General features: G+C 37.6%; 2 protein-coding genes across 5 annotated transcripts in view; both read right to left on the bottom strand.

The window, feature by feature from the left end:
- The window catches only part of elmod1 (ELMO/CED-12 domain containing 1), a 56565-nt gene extending 53539 nt beyond the window's left edge, over positions 1 to 3026 (bottom strand). For 2 of the 4 annotated variants that reach the window (XM_030154605.1, XM_030154602.1), the window contains exons 1-2: positions 2887 to 3023; positions 2394 to 2458 (exon numbers count right to left, since the gene is read on the bottom strand). In XM_030154605.1, the coding sequence (XP_030010465.1) occupies positions 2394 to 2410 (17 nt within the window). In that variant the 5' untranslated portion in view covers positions 2411 to 2458; positions 2887 to 3023. Of the gene's footprint in view, positions 1 to 2393; positions 2463 to 2707; positions 2820 to 2886 lie in introns of those variants that run through there. The other 2 variants (XM_030154603.1, XM_030154604.1) reach the window with 2 other exon arrangements.
- A 4880-nt stretch (positions 3027 to 7906) lies between these two features.
- slc35f2 (solute carrier family 35 member F2) lies at positions 7907 to 22822 on the bottom strand. Its single transcript, XM_030154601.1, has 9 exons — positions 22715 to 22822; positions 21661 to 21766; positions 21286 to 21458; positions 14174 to 14301; positions 11424 to 11583; positions 11140 to 11296; positions 9725 to 9777; positions 9473 to 9627; positions 7907 to 8867 (listed from the first exon to the last, which is right to left on the bottom strand). The coding sequence occupies exons 2-9, from the start codon at positions 21747 to 21749 to the stop codon at positions 8670 to 8672; spliced, it is 1113 nt and encodes a 370-aa protein (XP_030010461.1). The 5' UTR covers positions 21750 to 21766; positions 22715 to 22822; the 3' UTR covers positions 7907 to 8669.
- Between the last annotated feature and the right edge of the window lie 439 nt (positions 22823 to 23261).

Raw genomic sequence — 23261 nt, forward strand, 5'->3', positions numbered from 1 at the left:
ATTCAAACAGAGTCTTTCATCAGTGTTAAGTCAAGTAAGTCGTAAAAACTTAACTAAAATTGGACTTAAGTCTAATCATTCATGTTAATCAAGTGTCCCACCTCTGATGCAAAGTATTAACTGTTGAATGATATTATCCTTGATGGTTTTGCAGTATTGATCAGGATAACATACATGGTAATAAAGCACATATGGAACTGAACAGAGCTGAAAAACAAACCCATGGTTTTACCAGCTAATTCTAAGCAACAATAACCAGCAGACACCAACACTGAAATCATAACTTTTCTGTGAATACACACGGCCTGCTCCCTTACTAACGAAAATCTTACACTCTAATATTTCATTGGACCACCTTTAGCTTTGATTATGGAATGCACTGGCTGACCCATTTCAATAGGTTTATGCATCATTACAATATTTATTTGTGTCATTTTATGGACACATAATGTTACTGAACCCAGACCTGATCAACTGAGCCAACCCCTGATCATAACGCTGCCCCCACACGCTTGTACGTAGGCACTAGGCATGATGGGTAATCACATCATCCACTTCTCACCATGATTTGCTCATCACTCTGGAGCAGGGTCAATCTGGACCATCAGACCACATGACCTTCTCCCGCTGAAACACAGTCCACTTATGTTCTCTATCAAACTGATGGATGTTTAACCCATAAAGACCCAAACATCCACTGTTGACCTGAGCTCTAATGAACATCTACATGACCAGTGAAAATGCAAAATACAGAGGAAAATATTATAAAAATAGGACCAAGAGTTCTGTAGTCCAACAGTATATTTAGAGACGTTAACTGACATTTGTTTGACCTCTCAGGGTCACTCAAGGTCAACAGTCATGGCACCAAATGAAAGCCCATATGCGACTTCCTTTCACTTGCCAATAGTAATTATATCAATATCTTCAACTGTTTTCAAGTTGTATCACTTTGGAATGTGTCCCATTATAAACCAAAGGGGATTTTTAAAATGTCAAAAATTCATAAAGATTTCAAAAATCAGTATTTCCCAGTTCTTTGAACAAACTTGGTAGACCTTACCCTAAAGATGTTCCACAACAAATACCAAGTCATTCTAACTGACAGTTTCTGAGAAGAAGATTCTTGAACAATTGTTTATGGACAACGGACGGATGACTGATAACAATCGTCCATGGCACCTTTTGGGCTGTTGGACAAAAAATGGTGATAAATCAAAAAAAGAGGGAGAAAAAATCATTTGGGAGCTGCCACAAAAGTAGCACTGGGTCTTCATGGGTTAAGAAAAGAGAAGCTGCCCAGCACATCAGTTAAAGGGCTACAGAAAATGTGTGTGTAGATGAAATATATTAATCACTGCAGTAATTATCCAATGGAAAAATCTGAACTATTGGCTTAGTCAAATCCAGGTGGGGACTTTTTTGGCCAAACTGAGTCCAAAAAAAGCCACAAATGCCACAGTCAGGACTCAGTGGTTTCCATGTAGCTCCATAATGAAGTGGCCTTTGCTGTAACAGACCCACTCAAAACCAATTCTCAGCACAACAGACACTTAAATGGCCATATAATACTGCAGTCGATTGAAAGGGCTTCAATGGGAGGACTGGGAATTCATGTGGTGTAAACAGGTTCAGACCATAATGCAGTGTTTCTCAAACTGTGCCCCCTACGGGAGGTGCGAAAGCTTGACAAGGGGAACATGGGATCACTTCTGGGTGTTTTTTGTTCTTTGGGTTAGAACATGTATCAGGTGGAACTAATGTTTGAGCGTTGAAGCACCCTGGATTAATTTTATGGGCGTACACCAAACCAACCTACTGCCATGGTGATCTGTCACTAGACTAGACAAAGACTTTAGGCTTGGAGAATGGACAAGGATTGGACTGGAACAGAAACATGTGCAATGTTTGTGTTTTTGCACAGTTTGGACAGTTTGGACTTTAATGTTCTGAGATGTGCAGTGGAAACGGGCTCACTGACCCACTGATATTGGTCAAATGTTCATCTTTGTTACCAAAATTTGTTTGTTGTTCTAAAAAAAAAAAAAAAAAAAAGTAACTTTATTGTCATAGTTGTAAGACAGTTGTGCATTTCCTATTTTTATTTGGAAAAATATTGTCTCAGGGAGCAGTCTTGTTGAGTTTATTTACATTATTCAAGCAAAAATCTAAGTTATTTTTAATTTGCACAAGGAAAAGCAAAAAAGTATTGTTATGATATTGATTATTCTTTCAATAAAAGTTATAATTGCACCACTGTTACAACGCCTGGAGATTTTTCGTCCTCCAAAGGGGGGCCGACAGAAAAAGATTGAGAACCACTGCCGTAATGTAACATAAACACAGCAGGGCTCAGCACATGCTAACGCACGGACACACAGGAGCGGCTTTACCTGAGGAAATGCTTCATGTCGGCGGCTGTCCCCTCGGGTATTGGCTGCTAGTGTCCGGTCAGTGGGTACCTGTGGGCAGAGGCAGGGGTCAGGGGCTTTTCTTTTGGAGGGTTCGAACTGAGGCCGGAGAACAGCGGCGGTGTTCAGGACCGCGGACAGCTCCGGAGGCCCGCTGCTCCGGAGCTGTCCGCGGTCCTGAACACCGCCGCTGTTCTCCGGCTGCTCTCAGCTCAGCTTCTGCCTACAGCCCTGGAACTGGGACTAATAAAAGAAAAGAAACACTCATTCGAAGCAATTATGCGCCTTTAATTCACCCTCATATGAAGCCTAATCCACTGAACGGGGCTCCTCCAGTCTACAGTCTGACTAGCAACACCAGAGCTCAGACTAATCCGCTGCTACAGATGAAGGCTCTGTAACGTCAGCAGCACAGCAGGAAAAAAATCAGCTAAAACCGCAAAGAAATCGACAAAATGGACGTTTTTTTTTCTCTTACCGAGCTCGATAATAGAGGCAGGAAGGCAAAGCGGTGGGGCTGTAGATGTGTGTTCAGTGGGCTACTGCTGCCTGATGCTCCTCCATGATGACCCGCAGCCGAATGACGGATCCGGAGAGAGGATACGACGCACACCGACGAACACACTCACATGATCAGCGAGCACACACACAGGTACATTCTGTCTCCTCACATCGACTCCTATAATGACTTGATGTTCTATTTCTGCAGCTGAAAAGAAAAAAGAACATACAAATAATAAGCATCGAATGAAGAAAGCGATCAACAAAACACTACCAAAAAAAAGAAAGAAAGAAAGAAAAATGTGCAAATGACGAAAAAAAGAGCAATAATCATAAACAAGACTTATACATATGTATATATAAAAAGAATAAAATTAGCAAAACGATGAACAAAAAAATAACACAAGGCCAAAGTAGGACAGAAAATGAACAGAAATAAAACAAAAGAAGCAATAGCATTACAAAAATGAACTGAATAATCAATAAAATGAACAAAATGAATAAAAATGAACAGAACCTAGCAAAATAGGCAAGGAATGAACAACATAAAAAAAAATCTCAAAACCAAAAATGAACAGAATAATCAATAAAATGAATAAAAATGTACAGAACATGGTCACAATAGGTATGAAAAAGAACCAAAAAAATTAAATAATAAAAAAAAATGTATAAAATCATTAACTGCATGACTGAAAATGACCAAAGTAATCAACAAAATACATCAAAATTGACCTACACCAATGCACCTCCTACACTGTGAAAAACAAACAAACAAACAAACAAAACAGTAATATTCCGGCAGCAGGGGTGCCAAAAAAATACTGTAAAATAACAGAAAATAACCATGTCATAAAAATACGGTAATTTTCCATAATTAAAATATAGTTTTTTGGCCTAACTTTACATGAGACTTTACATATTTTTTGGACTTTTTAATGTTTAATAAAGAATATTTACATGTATTAAAACAATCAAATTACCGATAGATAGATAGATAGATAGATAGATAGATAGATAGATAGATAGATAGATAGATAGATAGATAGATAGATAGATAGATAGATAGATAGATAGATAGATAGATAGATAGATAGATAGATAGATAGATAGATAGATAGATAATTTCCAATGGGACTAAGTTGTCCAATCCACTGATAAAAACTGTATTTGGACAGTTTATCAGTGCTTATACATGTTATACATTCTCAAAAATACATTTATTCAACATTTTTGTTGTGAAACCAATTAACAACCGAGTCTTGTTAAACTTACAGAAAAAATACTTCTTTTACGGTTAATTGTCAGTAATTTTATCTCGTTTTATTATTTTTTACAGTATTAAACTTTAAATTAACACTTAAAATAATATAATAAATAGAAAAGAAATATTTGTGAAATTATGATACATTTGCAAATGTATTTTAACTGTATTTTTCTGTGAAAAAAGAAAAAAATTCTTTAAAAAAATGGAAATTTTATGGTTATTTACAGTTACAGTTTTTTCATGTTCTTTTACATTTGACATGTAAAATCACAGTCTATTTTTGTCATTTCATTGATATTTTCCTGTATCTAAAAAATACAGGAAAAATCTGTAAAATAAAGTGAAAATTCTGTTAAATTACTTTTTTTTTTTCAGTGTACAGTTACACGATGAAGGCATCAAACAACTTGATTGGATTGGAAAAACATTCCAGTAATCAACCAAGTAGAGAGTGTGGGACCCTCATAAGAAAACAAGAACAGCTTTATTCCAGCAGGAATCAGACTCACAGATAGAAGAATCCAGGACTGCTGAGAGAAATTAACCAGACACTTTAACACACACTTTATCTGAATGGATTGTATTTATTTGTTTGTTGTACACAAGTGGATACCTTTCCTCTGTACTGCAAAATCAATGTACCTACAAGGACTCATAAAGACACCTCAGTCTGAACCTGATATGAGCAGCATCCAAATATTGCTCAAAGAGTTGCCAACCTGAAGTAAATTAATATCAGTAAATAACGGGATTAAATTTATATTAAATCTGCATCAGGGTTCCAGCCTCAAGAAAAAAATTCAAAACGATGTAATAAAAAAAAAAAAAGCAAAACAGATAAAAATAAATTAAATAAAAAAAAACAACCAAAAAGTCACCGCTGCACTTAAAGTCCTCCACAAACCCAAGGAAAACCCAGAGATCTGCTACATTTTAAACATTTATTTTCATCTTCATCTAAATTTGACAGATTTATTTTGATTTTGACAGAATGTTTTGTGGATTTCATCATAGCGTAAGTTCGGGATGAAACTCTTCAGGGGTCAAAAGGTGAAAAAGATGGTAACTAGTGGGGTCTGGGGGGGCCACAAAGGACTAGCAGGGCCACACTGAGGGTACTAATCTAATCAGGTACTTCTGGTATTTAAACACAACTCTTAAAATTACACGAATAAAGTAGCAGTTTTCAGTCTGAAGTTTTTTTAACTGCAATAAAAACAAAACCCAAGTCATGTCAAACATAACCATAATTTAATAGTAAATATACTTTGAGTGGAAGCAGCAGGAGCTACTGTTTGACATTTGGACCAACTGGGAATTTGATTTTTCAAACATAAACTTGCAACTTCACTCTTGAAACATTAAATTTCTTGAACTAAAATGCCTTCATTCTCTGATCTGGTTTCTTTTCGCCTCAGTGTGGACATAACATTCCCATTTGGCAAAACTATTTAAAATATCTGCTTTAAAATGTGGATTGACAGTTGAGTTTTGCATCAGGATACAGACATAATCAATTTTATGTTCCTAAACTTATGTGGTTTTGCATTATTTAAAGATGTCATGTAGCCCTAAGTCTTACCTTTACCTGTGGCATTTGGGAATCCATCCTAGTTCGCCCTGTGCTCTACTTAGATTATATTGTTGGTAAGGAGTTTCCATCCCTAAATATTAACACCCACTATTTTTCCAAATGTCAAACTTTTTAGTAAATAGAACTTAAAAATGCAGCTGCACGTGAATGATGAGTGGGATATACAGGACAAACAAACAGAGTATGAAGTAACAGAGAACTGATACACTTAGAGAATAGAAAAATGCATTTAATCAAAACAATAAAACTGCTGTTGCATGTGATTATGCTTTTACTCTTGATGATACAAAACATAGAAAGGTATGTGCCTTCTCTAAAGTATTTTGCAAATATTAAAATGACATACATCTGTAACAGAACATAACCCAGGTCTCCTTAGTGCAGTGGTTTTCAACCTTGGGGTCGGGACCCCATGTGGGGTTGCCTGAAATTTCTAGTAATTCATAAACATAAAAAATAATAAACTTACTAATAAAAAAAATATATGGTGAGTTGAGAGAGACAATCCCAATCCATAACAGACATGACAAACTGTGAAGCTGAAACTGCAGCACTGTGGTTCCGTTTATCTGTCAAATGTTCATTGTGGTCAGTTTCAGATGCTGCAGCTCTTTCATAATTCATAGTTTCAGTTCTTGTTTGTTCAGTATTAATTGTCCTCCTTGTAAATCACAGCTGGACTGACTGTACATATCCTGACCAAGGAAAATCCAATTCTCCCTTTGTGCAGTAATCTACACCTGGATTTACTGCCTCCGTCCACAATAATATACATTATATAGACTAAATGTCCTCTAAAATTAATGTTTGTTTGCAACATAGGATAGCAAACTATAACATGATCAAAAACAAATTAATTTTAGCAAAAAAAAAAAAATATTTTGAATGTCTGGGGTCACCAGAAATGTGTGATGTTAAAATGGGGTCACAAACCAAAAAAGGTTGGAACCACTGCCTTAGTGCAATTTGGGAAATTAATTATTATTATATAATTTCTAAAATGAATGGAATATGCAAAGGAACTGGAAATACTGCCATTGTGTTCATTTATTTTATTTTTTTGTGTGTGTCTGCACTACCTGAGTAGCCGGACATTGTCATGGTATTGTGAGATTAGAGCGCCAATCAGAGCAGGTCTGAGGCATAAAACAGGAGTAGTGGCAACAGGTAGAGGAAGTAAGAGAGATATGGCAGTAGTGTGAGCTGTGGCGTGGACAGCAGACACAGAGTGAGAGAGCTGATGTCCACTGAGGGCCAGAGAGAGAGAGAAAAGGAAGGAAAAACAAACCAAACTCCCAAACTGGTCAGGTTTTTTTCCATGGTTGGAAACCTGATGGCGAACTAGAGAAGAGAAGAACCTGGATCTGCTGAACTGAACTGATCTGCATAGTAGGGCGGAGCCTCTGCTCACTCCTGCGCCACCCACCCACACCCACACCCCAGCCCAATTCCCTTTTTCTCATTTAATTTTGGACTCTTGACTTATTTTGACTACAAATGGACTATTTATCTAGATTTTTGGACTTTTTACTTTGTTTTTTTTCTTACTGAGTTGGAATTGACTGTAAACCTGTGTGGAATGTAATACATATGGAAGAAGAGGAAAAAAAAAGATCCATCAAATTGAAACTCTTTAAGGCGCACCAAATTAAGAATTTATGAACAGCTGTTTTTCTGAACACTATAGTATAATGGGTTGATCAAACCCTCATTTTCTCTGCATATATTGTAAATATTATCTTGTCAATACACAATACCACTATTTTACTTGTAATTCATGTCTCCTGGTTTTCATTGACTTCTGTGCATCAGTTTAATCATTCCCTCGCCCTAGTCAATCTTAGAGATCTTCTGACTTTTCTTAAAGTTCATTGCTAAACTAGCCTATAGCAAAGCCACCTGCCAATGCTAATTACCTAATTATATAGCACTTCCTACAAGAACCACAGAGGAAACTCCAGACACTGTGGAAAGGTTGGTCTGTTGGAATACAAACATCAGAACAGGGCTGCACGATATTGGAAAAAACTGACATTGCAATTTTTTTTAACCCTGCGATATATATATATTGCAATATGAAAAAATACTCAGGAGTATATAATAGCTGTGTAGTGCTGACATAAATGGTCAAACTAATTAGTTGTGTTTCGTCTGGTTGTGGCAACAGGTGCAAGGCACTATCGACACAGAACACGTGTTACAGTATCATCCTTCTTGTAGCTGAAATAATTCCAGATAACTGACATTGCTTTACTCTTTGGCACCAAATCTTAGTTTTTGGTGATTTTCTCTTGTTTGTTGCTCATTTTTTTATATTGTTACCAGCAACTCACTCCAAACTGACTGAGAATGATTGTGATTGGTGGATCACTGCGAGCAGTGTGTGTCACATTCCCTTGAAATAAGATGAGAACATGTTGAGTTCATTTCCCTCCTACATTGCAGGACCTGCCATGTGACTATTACGCACACGTACATTGCAATGTCAATGCTCAAATGATCTATTGTGCATGTCTACATCTGAAGTAGCAGTAACTTGTGGGATGGTTTTTGGATAATAGTCGATGTACAGTACGAGCGCAGAAACAGATCTTCATTGTTACTGAATAAATATCCATGGTAACGTTTCATCAAGTCAACAGGCATTAAAACACTGTTTAAAAATTTTCATCACAACATATAATGCAGCGAGTTCTTATATGATTGTATTTTGTCTGTATTAGATATCTTAAATACCGAAAATAATTCATCTAATTGTGTAAGAATCAGGAGAAGTGTCCTAATGTTAAACTGAGCTTCATCCATTAACAGGACAAACCTCAGCTCCAGTGCACTCAGCTGCCTTTCTTACAACACAAAGACCAGCTTGTGTCCTCCAAGTCACTCTCATTCATTTGGGTCAGAGTACAGCAACAGCAATGACATCGTCCGTCCTCTTTGATGTCAGCATATGGTCAGCAGAGGGATCCGCGGCCCGTTGGACAAGATCTGTCTCATCAGAACTGGACTCTGATAAAGCCGAGTACGTGGGGACGGCGTTGAACATGATGAAACCCACAATGATGATGACAAGCGAGACGATGTACAGAGCTGAAAACTGGACGAGATGCAAAAAGGAGTTAGAGTTTGTTAGGATGGCATGTTCTGTTTTCATCCACTGTGGCTTCACTCTAGGTTGAAGATTTAATTATTTTAAAAAATCCCTATGAACAATTAGAGATGTTAAATTATTAAAAATGCTGTTGTGGAAGAATAAGAAAGGAATAGCAGATGAAGTTTGTGCATTTAAAACCTCCTTTGTGTCCATTTAAGAACAGATTTTTCAATTTATGAGATGCACCTCAATGAGTATATACATATACACACACACACACACAATACATACAATATATACAATACATACAATATATATATTAAAAATGCTAAATATTATACAACTGCAGAAAACAGCATATTGTCAGAAAATATAAATTCCATTTATCTGGTTTTGATAGAACACAACACACTGCACACAATGGATTTACAATCTTTCAATCCCACAAGTAAATGATTTCAAGTTAGTTCCATCTAAATTGTTCTATGAATTATGTCTATATTGGTGGAAAATAAATCATAAATATCCTATATTTCACAACAAGTTTTTGGCCCTCTACTGCCCAGCATGGTGTGTGTAGTAGCTGCTGACGGCTGAGTGATACTCACAGTGTAGTGGAAGAGGAAGATGCCACAGAACAGACTGAAGAGGTCAGCAGTGAGCAGGGACAGGTTGACTGCAGTGGCGCTGGTCATCTGCACCACCACAGGCATCAAGCTGTACAGTGCAAACATGCACAGTGCATACACCGCAAACAGCAGCACTGTACAACACAACAAATACTCTAGAGTTAGAGCAGGTGGGTAGGAGGTGGTGCTGAAACTCACACCCACTTTCAATACAACGGAGACATCACCTACCGATTTTAAGGTCCCACTTTACTTCTGCTACTGCATGTGTTTCCAGTACAACTCTGCAAAACCAAACAGCCTGTTACTACTAGCCTTGGGCTGGACAATGTAGCCTGATTTGCCTGATCCTATATTACCTGTATATATCCTATATTACCTGTATGTATCCTATATTACCTGTATATATCCTATATTACATGTATGTATCCTATATTACCTGTATATATCCTATATTACCTATATGTATCCTATATTACATGTATGTATTCTATATTACATGTATGTATCCTATATTACCTGTATATATCCTATATTACCTATATGTATCCTATATTACATGTATGTATCCTATATTACATGTATGTATCCTATATGACCTGTATATATCCTTATTTGTTGTACATATTTCTCATCTGTAGTGTAGTCAGCTTTTGAATATTTCAGTAGTTTCAGTTGTACTTCACTAGTATATGTATATTTAATATTTTATCCTATAGCTTTTTGCCCATGCCTACATTTTTCAGTATTTGTGATATTTTTATACAGTCTTCTTTTTTTTTTTTTGGACTGTATGTGCACTGAGCTCATTACTCATTTAGTTACAATATTACCGTAAAAATATTTAGAATTCCACTACAGTTTAACAATTCAGCTAACTATTCAACAGAAATGCAACTTCTCACAAATTTTTTGGGGTGTATTCAGATTTACACTTTCATTTTATATAGTAATTATTCATTTATTTATTTTTACTCCAGTTTAAAGGTTTGGGACCATAAAACAACCATAAAGTATTTTATATTCTTTAAATTTTTCCTCCGTAGTCAAATTTAATGCACTTGGCTTTCAAAATGCTGCTAAAAGTCACATTTCCATTCATTTCTACTTTCTTGACTTTGCTCTAAATACTGCAATTTCTATATCTACAAATTTTTCATACAGATTTTGACATTTATGTTTATGGTGCTGGACATGTGAAAGAGGGGCTGAGCTTTAGTCCTGGTTATTTCTGAGAGGAAAACAGCTAAATTTCATGTTTAATCCTGAATGAAATGCCCAGTGAAACCACTCGATGAGCTGCCTGAAACAGTACGTCTGCCTTTAGTGCACCTGACACCCTGAGGTCTGGGATATGTGAAAATGAAACTATTAAAAGATTCAACCAGGCAAGTCTTAAACTGTTTTAGTCAGTATTCATAAAACATCATAGTTTAGAAAGAATGCCCAGCACACAGACAGCATGAGATAGGATACTACAGCTCACAGTTACAGAGAATTACTTGCATTTCTAACTTAAATTTGTGTTGACCCACTATTTTCATAAATAGCCAGTCAGACTGTTGGGTGCCTGGGCCCACTAGGATACAAACCAAAGAGAACAGCATCAGAGGGAGACAGGAACAGATGACAAACAAATAACTTACAGCTGTATGCTGCTGATGAGAGTCCCGAAGAGACCCATCATGCCCAGAAACTCGACTGGACTCAGCTTCTTCACAGTGTGCTCCTGGCACACATTGGACACTGCGTAGAGGACAGCGCTGAGCAGAACCAGACCATCCCCCAGCAACACGTCACTGGCTGCACAAACAAACACACCACATGTTTCCCAGCGGTTTGTCCTGAATCAAACAATGCCCTCTACACTGATCAGCTTTGACATTTAGTTTCAGTTCATTTGGGACTTCTGTAATAAAGGTTTATTTACTGGAGCCCTGGTCCCTTCCAGCCAGAACGTCAGCTCCGACCATGGCCCCCACTCCTAGCAGACACACCATCACAGCTACATAGTGGATTGGCCTGTAGCGAGTCTTCAGCAGGAACCAGGAGAGCAGCATGAGCACCGGAATCACAAAGCAGTCCAGCAACTGAAACACAAACAACATACACCCCAACTCTGTGACTGAACTTCGTCCGCTTTACAGTGTCTTAATGGGAAGAGAGAACCGTGTGTAACAGGTTCTACTGGAAGGACACCATTCAGTTTGGGCTGGGCAACGCTGCAATGTCAGGAGCTGATCCATGCTAATTTATCGAATGATCTACTTCTCAGAGGGATCATGCAGGTTGTGTCATCAAAAAAACTAAATAACAGTGCAATTAAAACTGTCCTACTCAGCTGTTTCTGTTCACTGGCCCATTTACCAGTGGATTTGCATTAATGTGTTTTATACACTACCAGTCAAAAGTTTGGACTCACCTTCTCATTTAAATGGCATGAGATGGACCACAGATGGCCAACAAGAGCTCAGCATCACTGGGAACTCTTTCAAGACTTTTGGAAAACATTTCAGGTGACTACCTCATGAAGCTCATTGAAAGAATGCCAAGAACGTGCAAAGCAGTAATGAAAGCAAGTTGTGGTTATATTGAAGAATCTAAAACACAGGTGTCAAACATGCGGCCCGGGGGGGGCCAAATCCAGCCCACCGAAGGATCCAACCTGGCCCTTGGGATGAATTTGTGAAATGCAAAAATTACACTAAGATATTAACAGTTCTTTTAGTTCAGTTTCCACATTCAGACCAATTCAATCTCAAGTGGGCAGGATTCAGTAAAATGCTATCATTATAACATAAATAACAACAACTCCAAATTTTTCTCTTTGTTTTAGTGTAAATACATGAAAATATTTACATCTACAAAGTATAATTTTGCAAAAAATGTGAATAACCTGAAGAAATATGAACAACCTGAAATGTCTTAAGAGAAGTAAGTACAATTTTAACAATATTCTGCCTGTTACTAAACATTTTGTGTATTTGTAGATCCACTATGATCTGTAAGTTATAATGTACATGTGGAAATGATAAACTGAGGCAGAATATTGTTAAAATTACATTTATTTTTTCAGTTTGTTCATGTTATTCACATCTTTTGAAAGGATAGTTTGTAGATGTAAACCTTATCATAATGTAAATTTACTCGTTTCACTCTAAAACATAGAAAAAAGTTTGGAGTTGACATTATTTCTATATTATTATGTTATTATTTTACTGGTCCGGCCCGCTTCAGATCATATTTAGCTGAGTGTGGCCCCTGAACTAAAATGAGTTTGACACCCCTGATCTAAAATATAAAACATGCTTTGAGTTATGTCACTTTTGTAAAACTACATTATTCCATATGTGTTTGTTCATAGTTTTGATGCCTTCAGTGAGAATCTACAATGTAAATAGTCATGAAAATAAAGAAAAACCAAGTGAGTCCAAACTTTTGACTGGTAGTGTATAGCAATAGCACTCAATCTGCACCTGATCTGGAGCACTGATGTCACTAGACCAGATCCTAACTGGTGAGTTTGTTTCTGTCTGTTCATAGTGTTGCTTTACCCTTTGACCACACTTACATACTTGGACTAAGTCACATTAACTTGAGGAGTTTGTGTGATGTGTTGTATGTCACGCCAGTTCTAATGGCATTTGGCATGCTATATGTACGCATTTCCTGCCTTTCTCATGTTATTCAACACCATTTGACGGCATGTTAGTTTACACCAAGATCTCCAATTCACATAACCCTAACCCTCAGTGCGTGGTATTTGACACGGCGTGAACATACACATGGAAAGCTTATAATGCACACAGATAATACGCCAATTAAAAGTGGCGTGTATATTTATGTGAATCATGACATGGTTTATCAGCCAGCAGTAACTACAGTTGCTGCATCATTGAAATGTTTTTGAACATTAAATACCACTGAATATATCTCATTATCATTAAAAAAAATAAAATTGAAATGAAGGATAATAATGTGTTATGACGGAATTTTTATGACCCTGTTCGTCATAAAATGTCTAACACAACCTTTGATTGTGAGTGTTGTAGTAACGTTTGTCCAAAATGATACAAAAATACTGAGTTTCTAGTTAGATATGACAAAAAGTCATCAAACAAACTAACCCTTCGAAAGCCAGAGAAAACTAGAGAAAAAATGTAACTTGCCTATGTTTTTAAGAGGTGACAATATTGTGATTGAGATTGTGGACTGGAATTCAACCTCAAAAGATCCTAATAAGATCTTTTGGCCAGATCAGCCAGACCTGCTTCCACTGAACTACTAGATGCTGAATCCTTTGATTGACATTACACTTCAACAAAGCCACTGTTACCCCCTTAACTAATTCTGGGTTGGAGTTGGTTTAAGCTGCAAAGAGAAATTTATGTGCTTTACTACCTGGCAGAGACACATTATTATAACATTGTAGAGATCTGTATACCTTTGTAGGTGACCCAATGGCGCATTTAGAGAGTAGCATGCTAACATTAACTGCTGTTATTAAAATGGTGAGCCACTGGTTAACCATTTGTTAGATACCAATACCCAAGTAAATATAGTGACTAATTTCAAACTCCCTTGGTGGATAAAAGGGGATCTAATGAATGGAGTCCAGAAGAAGACAGGACACTTTACTGATCAAGCAACAGTTAATTAACTCTACCTTCTCCATCTTACCTGGATACTTGTCAGGGTGGTATACTGGTAGGCCTTAACAGCTGTGTAGTTACCCTCTACATCTGCCAGACCCATCACCAAATACTTCCACCAGTTGGTTTTTAAAACATGTAAAAGGTTCCTGTCACCTGTAAAAGCAGATTAGGAGAACACATAAAGATACATTCAGCTGAATTTGCTGTCATAATTTTAAATAAAGAAAAATACAACATTTCTTGAGAGCAAATTTAATTTGTATACTTTCTGAAAAAAACATTGCTATGACTTGAAGACTTTGATCAATGCATTCTAAGACTGATTTCTCTCTCAGCCAGATTTCTTTCAACTTGGTTTCACCTATATATTAATGATAGCAGAAATCATTTTAACTACAGCAGGGCGAAATCAAGGGAAAGTTAACATCTGGTCCAAAAAATTACATTACAATAATCTACACCAAACTTAGATTTTTGGGTAGGTAATTAGATTTTCAGGAAAATGTATTTTTAACTGAGAAAAAATTTGTAAAAAAAAAAAAAAAAAACAAAAAAACTTTGAGGAGTTTTATGAGTGTGAATGTTTGAAGAGTAACCCAGTTTAGTGCCTTCATTCTAGGTTCATTTTATAAACTTTCATAAATAAACTAAATTTATTCCAAATACACTGATATTTGACAATTATACTATTTATGTCATATTCTAAACACAGTGTTTAAAGTTAATAAATGCAAATATCTATGCAAAATACATTTGAATATAATGTTAATATTATTTGTATGTTGTAAATATTGTAAAAAAAAAAAAAAAAAAAAAAAAAAGGATATGATATTGATAATTGAAATAAAAATGTTTAATTTGATATTTACTTTTGTTGTCCATCGGTGGCGCTGCCTTTTGTCAAAACTCTTGCTATTTAGGTATGATCAAATACAGACCTGATCAAAATCTTAAGACCACTTGAAAAATAGCTAGAATTTACTTTTTGCACATTTGGATCTTAATGAGGTTTTAAGTAGAGCTACAATATACAAAAGCAAGAAGGGGGAGTGAGACAAAAAGCACTTTGAAAAAGTAATTTATTGAAAACAACAAGTAAACTGAAATAGGCTGTTTATCAGCTGATCAAAAGTTTAAGACCATCGCTCAAAAAATTACAAAAAAACTCTCCAAACCAGAACAAAAAATTTTCTCAGTAGGACTCAGTAATGAGTAGCTCCACCGCTCTTGTTAATCACTTCAAAAATTCGTTTGGGCCTGCTTGATGCGAGTGTTTCCAGGAGGCTGGTGGGAACATTGCTCCAAGTGGTGAAGATGGCTTCACCAAGGGCATCAACTGTGTGCAACTGATGGCCATTTTTATAAACTTCCCTTGCCATCCATCCCCAAATGCAGGCCCGGACTGGCTAATCGGGAGGACCGGGACAATTCCTGGTGGGCCGGTATAATATTTGGGCCACGAGGGCTGGAGTTCACTTTAAATATGTATTTAATATTTTATTTATTTATTTTTGGGGGGCCGGTGTTCAGTCATAGCACTGAGTTGATCACGTAATCTGCAGCCGCTGTTCCTGGGCCCCACCCCATCTACAAGCAAACTGTTTGTTTTCTTCTTTTTTTGCAGACGCACCGTGACCTGACCTAACATGTCCGTGCATACGGTTAGTAGCTGTGTACTGTAGCTGTGGAGCATATACGATCTGTGCTCTGTAGGCTGTGGATGGTCAGCTGTGTTTGCTGTTTGAAACATGGATAATAGAAAGAGCAAGGGTGGTGTGGAGAAGGAAGAATTAAAAGGAGGAAAGCTCTGGAAGCAAACGCAGCCAAATGTGACAAAATCTGCAACTTTGTCACAAAAACGACCTCCGGTTGGAAACAACTAATGAGGACGATGAACCACCTTTCAAGTTAGTTAATTATCGAGTCAGTGAATTGTGTGGCATTGTGGTGTGGAACATAACGTCATGCAGTTTAAATAATAGTATGACGCGACGCCACAGAACTGGGAAACTGTCTTGTAGCTCCTCAGAGTCAGAAAGAAGATCCAGCACCAGGCATGAGCCCACAAGTCCAGAGTGGGCAGATAGGACTGCTCATGGAGGGAAGATTATGAATAAATAGGCTCCAATGAAGAGTATGGTGTAGGCCTGTTCAGTATGAAAGGTGCTCTGAGATACTAGATGATTCAGCACTACATGAATGAAACTGACACCAAGGCTTTGCGAAATAGAAGATTTGTGCTGAGAATTATGAGCATTTTTAAAATGTGCTTTAGTGTCAGGAGCAGAGCCAGGAACCAGTAGTGATGAGGGGATTGTTCCTGTCAGGATGGAAGGAAAAGGTGAGCTGTTAGAACAGACTGTGTCAACAAGCATTAGTTCTAGTAAAACCACTTTCTATACCCAAACCATAGTCCTGACCTGTTTTAATTTTTATTATTAAAAATGAGACAGTAAATACACAAAGCCCACAACTGAAAGGCAATAGCACAAAGTAATATTAAATAAAGCTGCATATTTTGCCAATGTAAATATCTTAATTAGTAAAGTAAGTCCAAATGTCTGTAGATATTATTTTTTATTGTGATACAGGTGAGTCTAGAGAAACTGAAGGAAGTGTGAAAGGGAGAGCAGAGTCTACTGATGACAGAGGAGCAGCTCAGCAGCACAACCCTGAACCACTAGGCACAAATGAGACAGATGAAGAGGAGTCTGCTGTTAGCTTTGGTTCCTCTGCTCACCCTCAGTCACAGGATATACAGACAGTTTTTTCTTATCATCCTCATCAAACCCCTAAAATCACTATACCAAAAGTTTTCAATAGCATCGATGGAACAAACCGCAAGTAAGTTGTGATGGAAATCTTTTGTTGCAGAGGATACAAAAATAATAGTTATTAGAAAGTGCAGCAAGCTTTATTATTATTTTTTTATTATTATTATTATTTATTTTTTTTTATTTAATATTTTTTTATATTCTTTCATTTCATTTCAAACATTTTAAAGGTTTGAAAAATGTTAACACTTATAAGAACAAAAATATAGATTCTGTTATTGTTGTGTTGTGAGGAATAATAATGTTGGAGATGTCCATGTGCACTCACCTTTGAAATAAATCCACATTGTGAAGCAACCTTTACTTGCGCTGAATTGGAAATATTTTAGAAAATACACTGAATTAGAAGGCTTTGCAGAACAGTGTGTAGACCTAACATGTAAGGTTATAATTGCATGATTTTAATAATAATAGGTCGTGATCTAAAGTGGGCCGGTCTGAGGTATGAAACTCCAGGGCTGAAAATGAGTCTCATTCCGGCCCTGTCCAAATGTTCTCTATGGGATTTAAATCAGGGGAACATGCGGGATGGTCCAAAAGAGTGATGTTATTCTCCCTGAAGAAGTCCTTCGTCAAGCGAGCATTGTGAACTGCAGCGTTGTCCTGTTTTTAAACCCAGCTGTTACCACACAGACCAGGGCCCTCAGTCATGAGGGATGCCCGCTGCAACATCTGCACGTAACCAGCCGCCGTTTGACGACCCTGCACCACCTGAAGCTCCAGTGTTCCACTGAATGAAAAAGCACCCCAGATCATGATGGACCCCCCTCCACTGTGCCGAGTAGAAAACATCTCAGGTGGGATCTCCTTGTCATGCCAGTAACGTTGGAAGCCATCTGGACCGTCAAGGTTACATTTTTTCTCATCAGAGAATAAAACTTTTTTCCACCTTTCAGTGTCCCATGTTTAATGCTCCCTGGCAAAGCCTAAACGGGCAGTTTTGTGGCGTTGTAGAAGACGAGGTCTTTGAATTCGTTTTTTTGTTTTTGAAACCCTTTTCCCGCAGATGCCGTCCGATGGTTATTGGGCTGCAGTCGGCACCAGTAAGGGCCTTAATTTGGGTCGAAGACCGCCCTGTGTCTTGACGGACAGTCAATCGGATCCTCTGGCTCAGTGCAGGTGTAATGTTTTTGGGTCTACCACTTGACTTTTTTGTTCCATAATGCTCAGGATCTGTCAAAAAATTTAGAATGACTGTCTTACTGCGTCCAACCTCAGCAGCAACGGCACGCTGCGAGAGGCCTTGCTTATGCAGCTCGACGATCCGACCACGTTCAAGAAGAGAAAGCTTCTTAGCTTTAGCCGTCAGGAGGGCATGACCGTGTGAATGGCCGACAGAAAATGAGAATTTTGAGCATTTTGGCTTTTATAGCCTGCGGTCTTAAACTTTTGATCAGCTGATAAACAGCATATTTCAGCTGACTTGTTGTTTTCAATGAATTACTTTTTCAAAGTACTTTTTGTCTCACTCCCCCTTCTTGCTTTTGTATATTGTAGCTCTTCTTAAAACCTCATTAAGATCCAAATGTGCAAAAGGTAAATTCTAGCTATTTTTCAACTGGTCTTAAGATTTTGATCAGGTCTGTATTTTTTTCCTCAACCCAATTATTAGGTTGTAAAATAGAGAATTTAAGGCATACAGTACACTGAATACATTTTAGGATGAACATGTCAAAGGAACTTCACTTTTGAGAACGTTGTAATTCTTGCAAAAAGTAGATGTTAATTTTTTTGTCCATCCCTGACAGTAATTTTGATATTTTTCATTTAAAAATATTTGAAACAAAATTTTGCCCTTTGAGTATGTTTAAAATGGCATTTAGACGTTTCCAATTATGTGTAATATTTGTCTTAAACTTGTCTGGTTCAAAAGTTATGAATCAAAAAGTAGTGGGCTGTCATCCGTGAAGCCCTTGACCTCACCCAGATACTTATTCTTGTATTTCTTTAATGACCCGACATGTGATGCTATGCCATAAAGTAGCTGTGTGTTCTACAAAAAATTAGGACCACATATTTAAGAAGAATTAATTAAAGAATTAATTTTTGTTATTCAAGACAGCAACATGTAGTAGTCGTCCTTTCTAATATCAAACAGTTAACTAAAAGTATCATTAAATTGTTGAGAAATAAGAGCTCTGAAATTATGCCAAGTATGTCAGTATAATGGATTGTAGAGATCTGAACTGAATATATTCAAACTGATGGGCGTTGGGATTTATGTGACCACTAGGGGGAGTAATGAGTCACTCTGCAAATGTCCCATTTTGACGAAATCTAATGCCTTTGACCAAATTGTAAGAAAGTGAACAGATGGGATGAGAACTCTTAAGAAACAACTTTTAGAGTAAAAAAGAAAGCAATAAAAGCCAGGAGCAGTGTTGTTATTTTCTCCAATGGACAAAGGTCCAAATGAAAACATTGAAATTTGACGCTGAAAAGGCAATGTTTCGTCTACACAGCTGAGTTTGATTCTGAGGCTTATGACAGTATGAAGGTATTATGTGTTATTATTATCTTTTCTTAGTTGCCATTTGTTGATCCGTGGTTCAAACTAAACTGTGACAGTTCTAACCTCCTCTGGATGATTCCAGACAGATATTTATTTCAGCTATTGACAACACGAACCGTACAGAAAATGGAGCTAATGGGTGGTTTTACTGAGGCTGTTTTCAGTCTAAAAACAGAGCTAAGCTAACAGAGCTATAATGTAAACTATCAGCTCATGATTATAAGACACTACTATTTTGACCCACTGTCAAAATAAGCTGCTATGAGTTTTAGTTTGAAGAATAAAACTTGATGATAGCATAATAGAGATGTGTGTAAACAATAGGCTTTATACTTTATTCAGTGAGTGATGGTCTGTTGATTACATAGCATTGATTTGTTGGTGGTTTTGAAGTTGACAGTGTGCATAAGTTGGATCAGTCCTTTGTCTGAAGGACTGACTAAGCCAATTACAGAGTAAAAGGTGATGGTATGTGTGCATTACTCTGTGATTGGTCCTCTAATTCTGAAAGTGAATCACGTCAGACATCATGTGGCACGGATCTGTGCTGTAAGACTGGCAAGAATTAATCAAGAACTTGGTCCTCAATTAATGTGCAAAATGCCTGTCATAAAATCCAGATTAGTAATTTATCTGGAGAACATTCCTTTACAAAGGAATTTGTATGGCCTTGAAGTCAGACGATGGAATTAACGATCCATAGAAACCCTGAAACATATGGTGATAATACTGTGTTGTCTTGTAATTAGGGGTGAACTTCTTTCTGTCTTTTTTTTTTTTTTTTTTACAAAAAATGCTGTAAAACTACTAGCTTACCAGGACATCTATGGATAGACACAGCATTTCAAAACAACAGCTCTTGTTTATTTTGAAAGTGCTTCATACATCTTCTGCAAAACATTGGGGGGGGCAGTAGTTAAATACTAGGGTGTGCAGTCCATAACTAAAGTAACTAACGCTGGGGTGACACGGAAGTGAAACCCATCATGCTTTCAACGTCCGACTCCTGGCTTCTATGCCCTAATATACAGCAGATCTTACACGAAATTTTCACAACTTCTAACCTGTATCCACTGGACCCCCTCGACATCAATTTGTCACGTTTACCCCCTCCTTTATGGTGCCCCAGCTTTAATATAACATTATTTTGACCAACATCAGTCTTGTCAAAACCGAACCATTTCCAGGCTAGGGATGTGGACCCATGTCTCACTATAAAATCATCCGCTGAGACGGAGACTCCTGCATATTTCCTCCATGTGAGTGTTTTGGGCGCTGCCGAGTCACCACGAGACTGAATCTTGTCCGCTAATTGGCTTCTGAGGCTCGCATTCAGCTAATGAGGACTTTCATGCACATCTCCTTTACCATCTATGCACTGTCCGTTTATTTTCTTTTCGAGACAGTATGAATACTCGATAATGTAAAATTGCACATCATCAAATCAACATTCACAATATTATCGTACGCAATATATATTGCCCACCTCTACTTGTAATTTTGTGCTTTGTCGTTCCAGTAATCCTGTAAAAGTAGCAGATTTATACTATACCTCCTCTAAGATGGGAGAGTTCACTTTCTGATGTGAAATTATGCAATGCAAAAATCAAGCCCACCATCTAACAGCAATGCTACTTTTCATGGGACATTTTTTTGCTACACTTTAGTCAAAATTGCAAACATATTACAAAGTGCTTCACAACTGGGGTTGATGTGAGTCCAAACAACAACCACAATGTCTTTTACATTCACTGCCTACAACCAAACAAACCACGTGACGAGCAGTCGTACCTTTGCGGGTACTGAGGACTGTTGTATAGACGAGCAGCAGAAGGGTGTAGTTGAGTAAGCTCTGCAGCACGGGTGTCTCCACCCTAGCTTCAGCCAGGTACTGACAGCTTACTGCTGTTCCACATATAAGCAGGGACAACACCTGGCCCAAGGCGATGGTCTTCACCAGTCGCCTGTACAGTCCAAAAAAGAATAATGAGTCAGTTATCCAAAATTATACAGCATGATAATGGCATTTATGCAGTCTGATGTCGGACACAGCACCTAGGTCAGCCTTTTCACCACTTCATAGCATAGTTGGAACTTGTCCTACTAACATTTTAGTACCATCTAAATTGTTTTGTAGACTTTGTCTACAGTTGGCTCAGTGCTCACCATGTGAAGACGTCCTTCAAGTTGTTATTGTAAAAACCACAGCCAACACTCCATTTCCCACACAGTTTCTCCTCCCCAGGCTCCTCCATCTCCAGTAGAGCTAAAACTGGACAGATAGTGAGAAGAATAACATGGGAAAACCATGGAATGAAAGGTAAGAGTATTAGTTTCAGGAACACTTAGTGTCATTAGACTATCAGAGCAGAAGATCACACCAAATCCGCACAGTAATGTGATAAGCCTCTGTGGCTGAGGGGACTCCCACGTATTCCCACAGTAATGACAGCAGAGGTTGATCTAAAGTGGATTTTCAAGTGGTGATATAATATTGATAATTTCTGAAAGGAAACAGCTAAAGTTTGTTAATCTGCTTTTATCACCGCCCCCTGGAGCAAGAACTTACTACTGCTGTAACTTTGCCTTTTTTTTTTTTTTTTCACTTTATTACGAATTCTTGATGTTAATATCTAAATCAAAGTACTTATCTCTTAAATTAATAAAAGCTGAACAAAACATCAAACTAATTGTCAAAGATCTTGACATTTTTATGTTCTCATCTTCCTTCAGACAGTATTTCGAGTAAGTAAACAAAATATTTAAGGCTTACATACATATTCTTTTGTTTGTAAAATCTGGGTTTAGTCTATATCTGTGTAGCTGTTAGTCTACTGTAGCCTAATGAAATTATGTGAACACAACCCACAAACCTCTCAGTGGTAAAGTGACCAAAGAGGTATTTAGCACCCCTCATCCAACTTGACTTCCAGAATGTGTTTACCCTCAGGGCGTTGGCGCCTTTACGAAACAGTGTTATGAAAATAATAGTAACAGAGACAACTGTTACTGACAGCAAGAGCTAAATGTAGCATTAGCCCATGAGAACTGGTAACAAAGCTACACTACTGTCCATAAACACTGTCACATTTTCAGTTCATTCAGTGATGTTTCACGCAAACGTCAGTGTGACAGTATACTTCCTAAAACTATGAATAGTAAACCCATGAACCAGAGGTTTGGTTATTAAATTTAGCGAACATATTGTCTGTGTACTTACGGTTTGTTCTTCCGTCACCATCTCTGTGAGGAGTCTGTGAGCATTTGGCTAAATATCACCTTTTCATTTCGCACGCGGATCTTCAGCGCTCGTGCTGCTTGACTCAACCTAACTTGTGCTCTGTAGGCCCGCCTTCTGTTCTCTGATTCGTCAAATGCTGCAGCATGACAGGCGTACCGTGCAGTCAAACTTGCTGTGGTGCTGATGCGAACAGGTTTTTCATTCCTATCTGCTTATCTTCTTGGATGTCTCCATGTGTATCTATTGGAGTGCAAGTTCCCAGCCTCTGTTGTCATAACACCTTCTCCAGGGAGCAGAACTGACTCTGAACTTATCACTAGTGACGTCCATGAGTTTACTGGGAGGCAAACTCATCAGTAGAGAAATACACGAGGTTACTGCAGTGGTTCCCAGCCTTTTTTGGCTCATGACCCCATTTTAACATCACAAATTTCTGGTGACCAAAGACATTCGAAACTGAGAAACTTTTTTTTTTTTTTGCTAAATCTAATTTGTTTTTGACCATGTAATAGTTTGCTGTACTATG

The sequence above is a fragment of the Sphaeramia orbicularis genome, chromosome 14 (genome assembly GCF_902148855.1).
Source record: "Sphaeramia orbicularis chromosome 14, fSphaOr1.1, whole genome shotgun sequence".
NCBI lineage: Eukaryota > Metazoa > Chordata > Actinopteri > Kurtiformes > Apogonidae > Sphaeramia > Sphaeramia orbicularis.

Excerpts from the sequence above, each read along its gene's own strand:
- slc35f2 (XM_030154601.1), bottom strand. The coding sequence starts at position 21,749 with ATGGAGGAGCCTGGGGAGGAGAAACTGTGTGGGAAATGGAGTGTTGGC. Across the intron at positions 9,778-11,139 it reads CTCATCAGCAGCATACAGCT|AGTTGTACTGGAAACACATG; the intron begins GTAAGTTATTTG and ends TTGGTTTTGCAG. Across the intron at positions 8,868-9,472 it reads TCTTCCTCTTCCACTACACT|TTTTCAGCTCTGTACATCGT; the intron begins GTGAGTATCACT and ends CATCTCGTCCAG.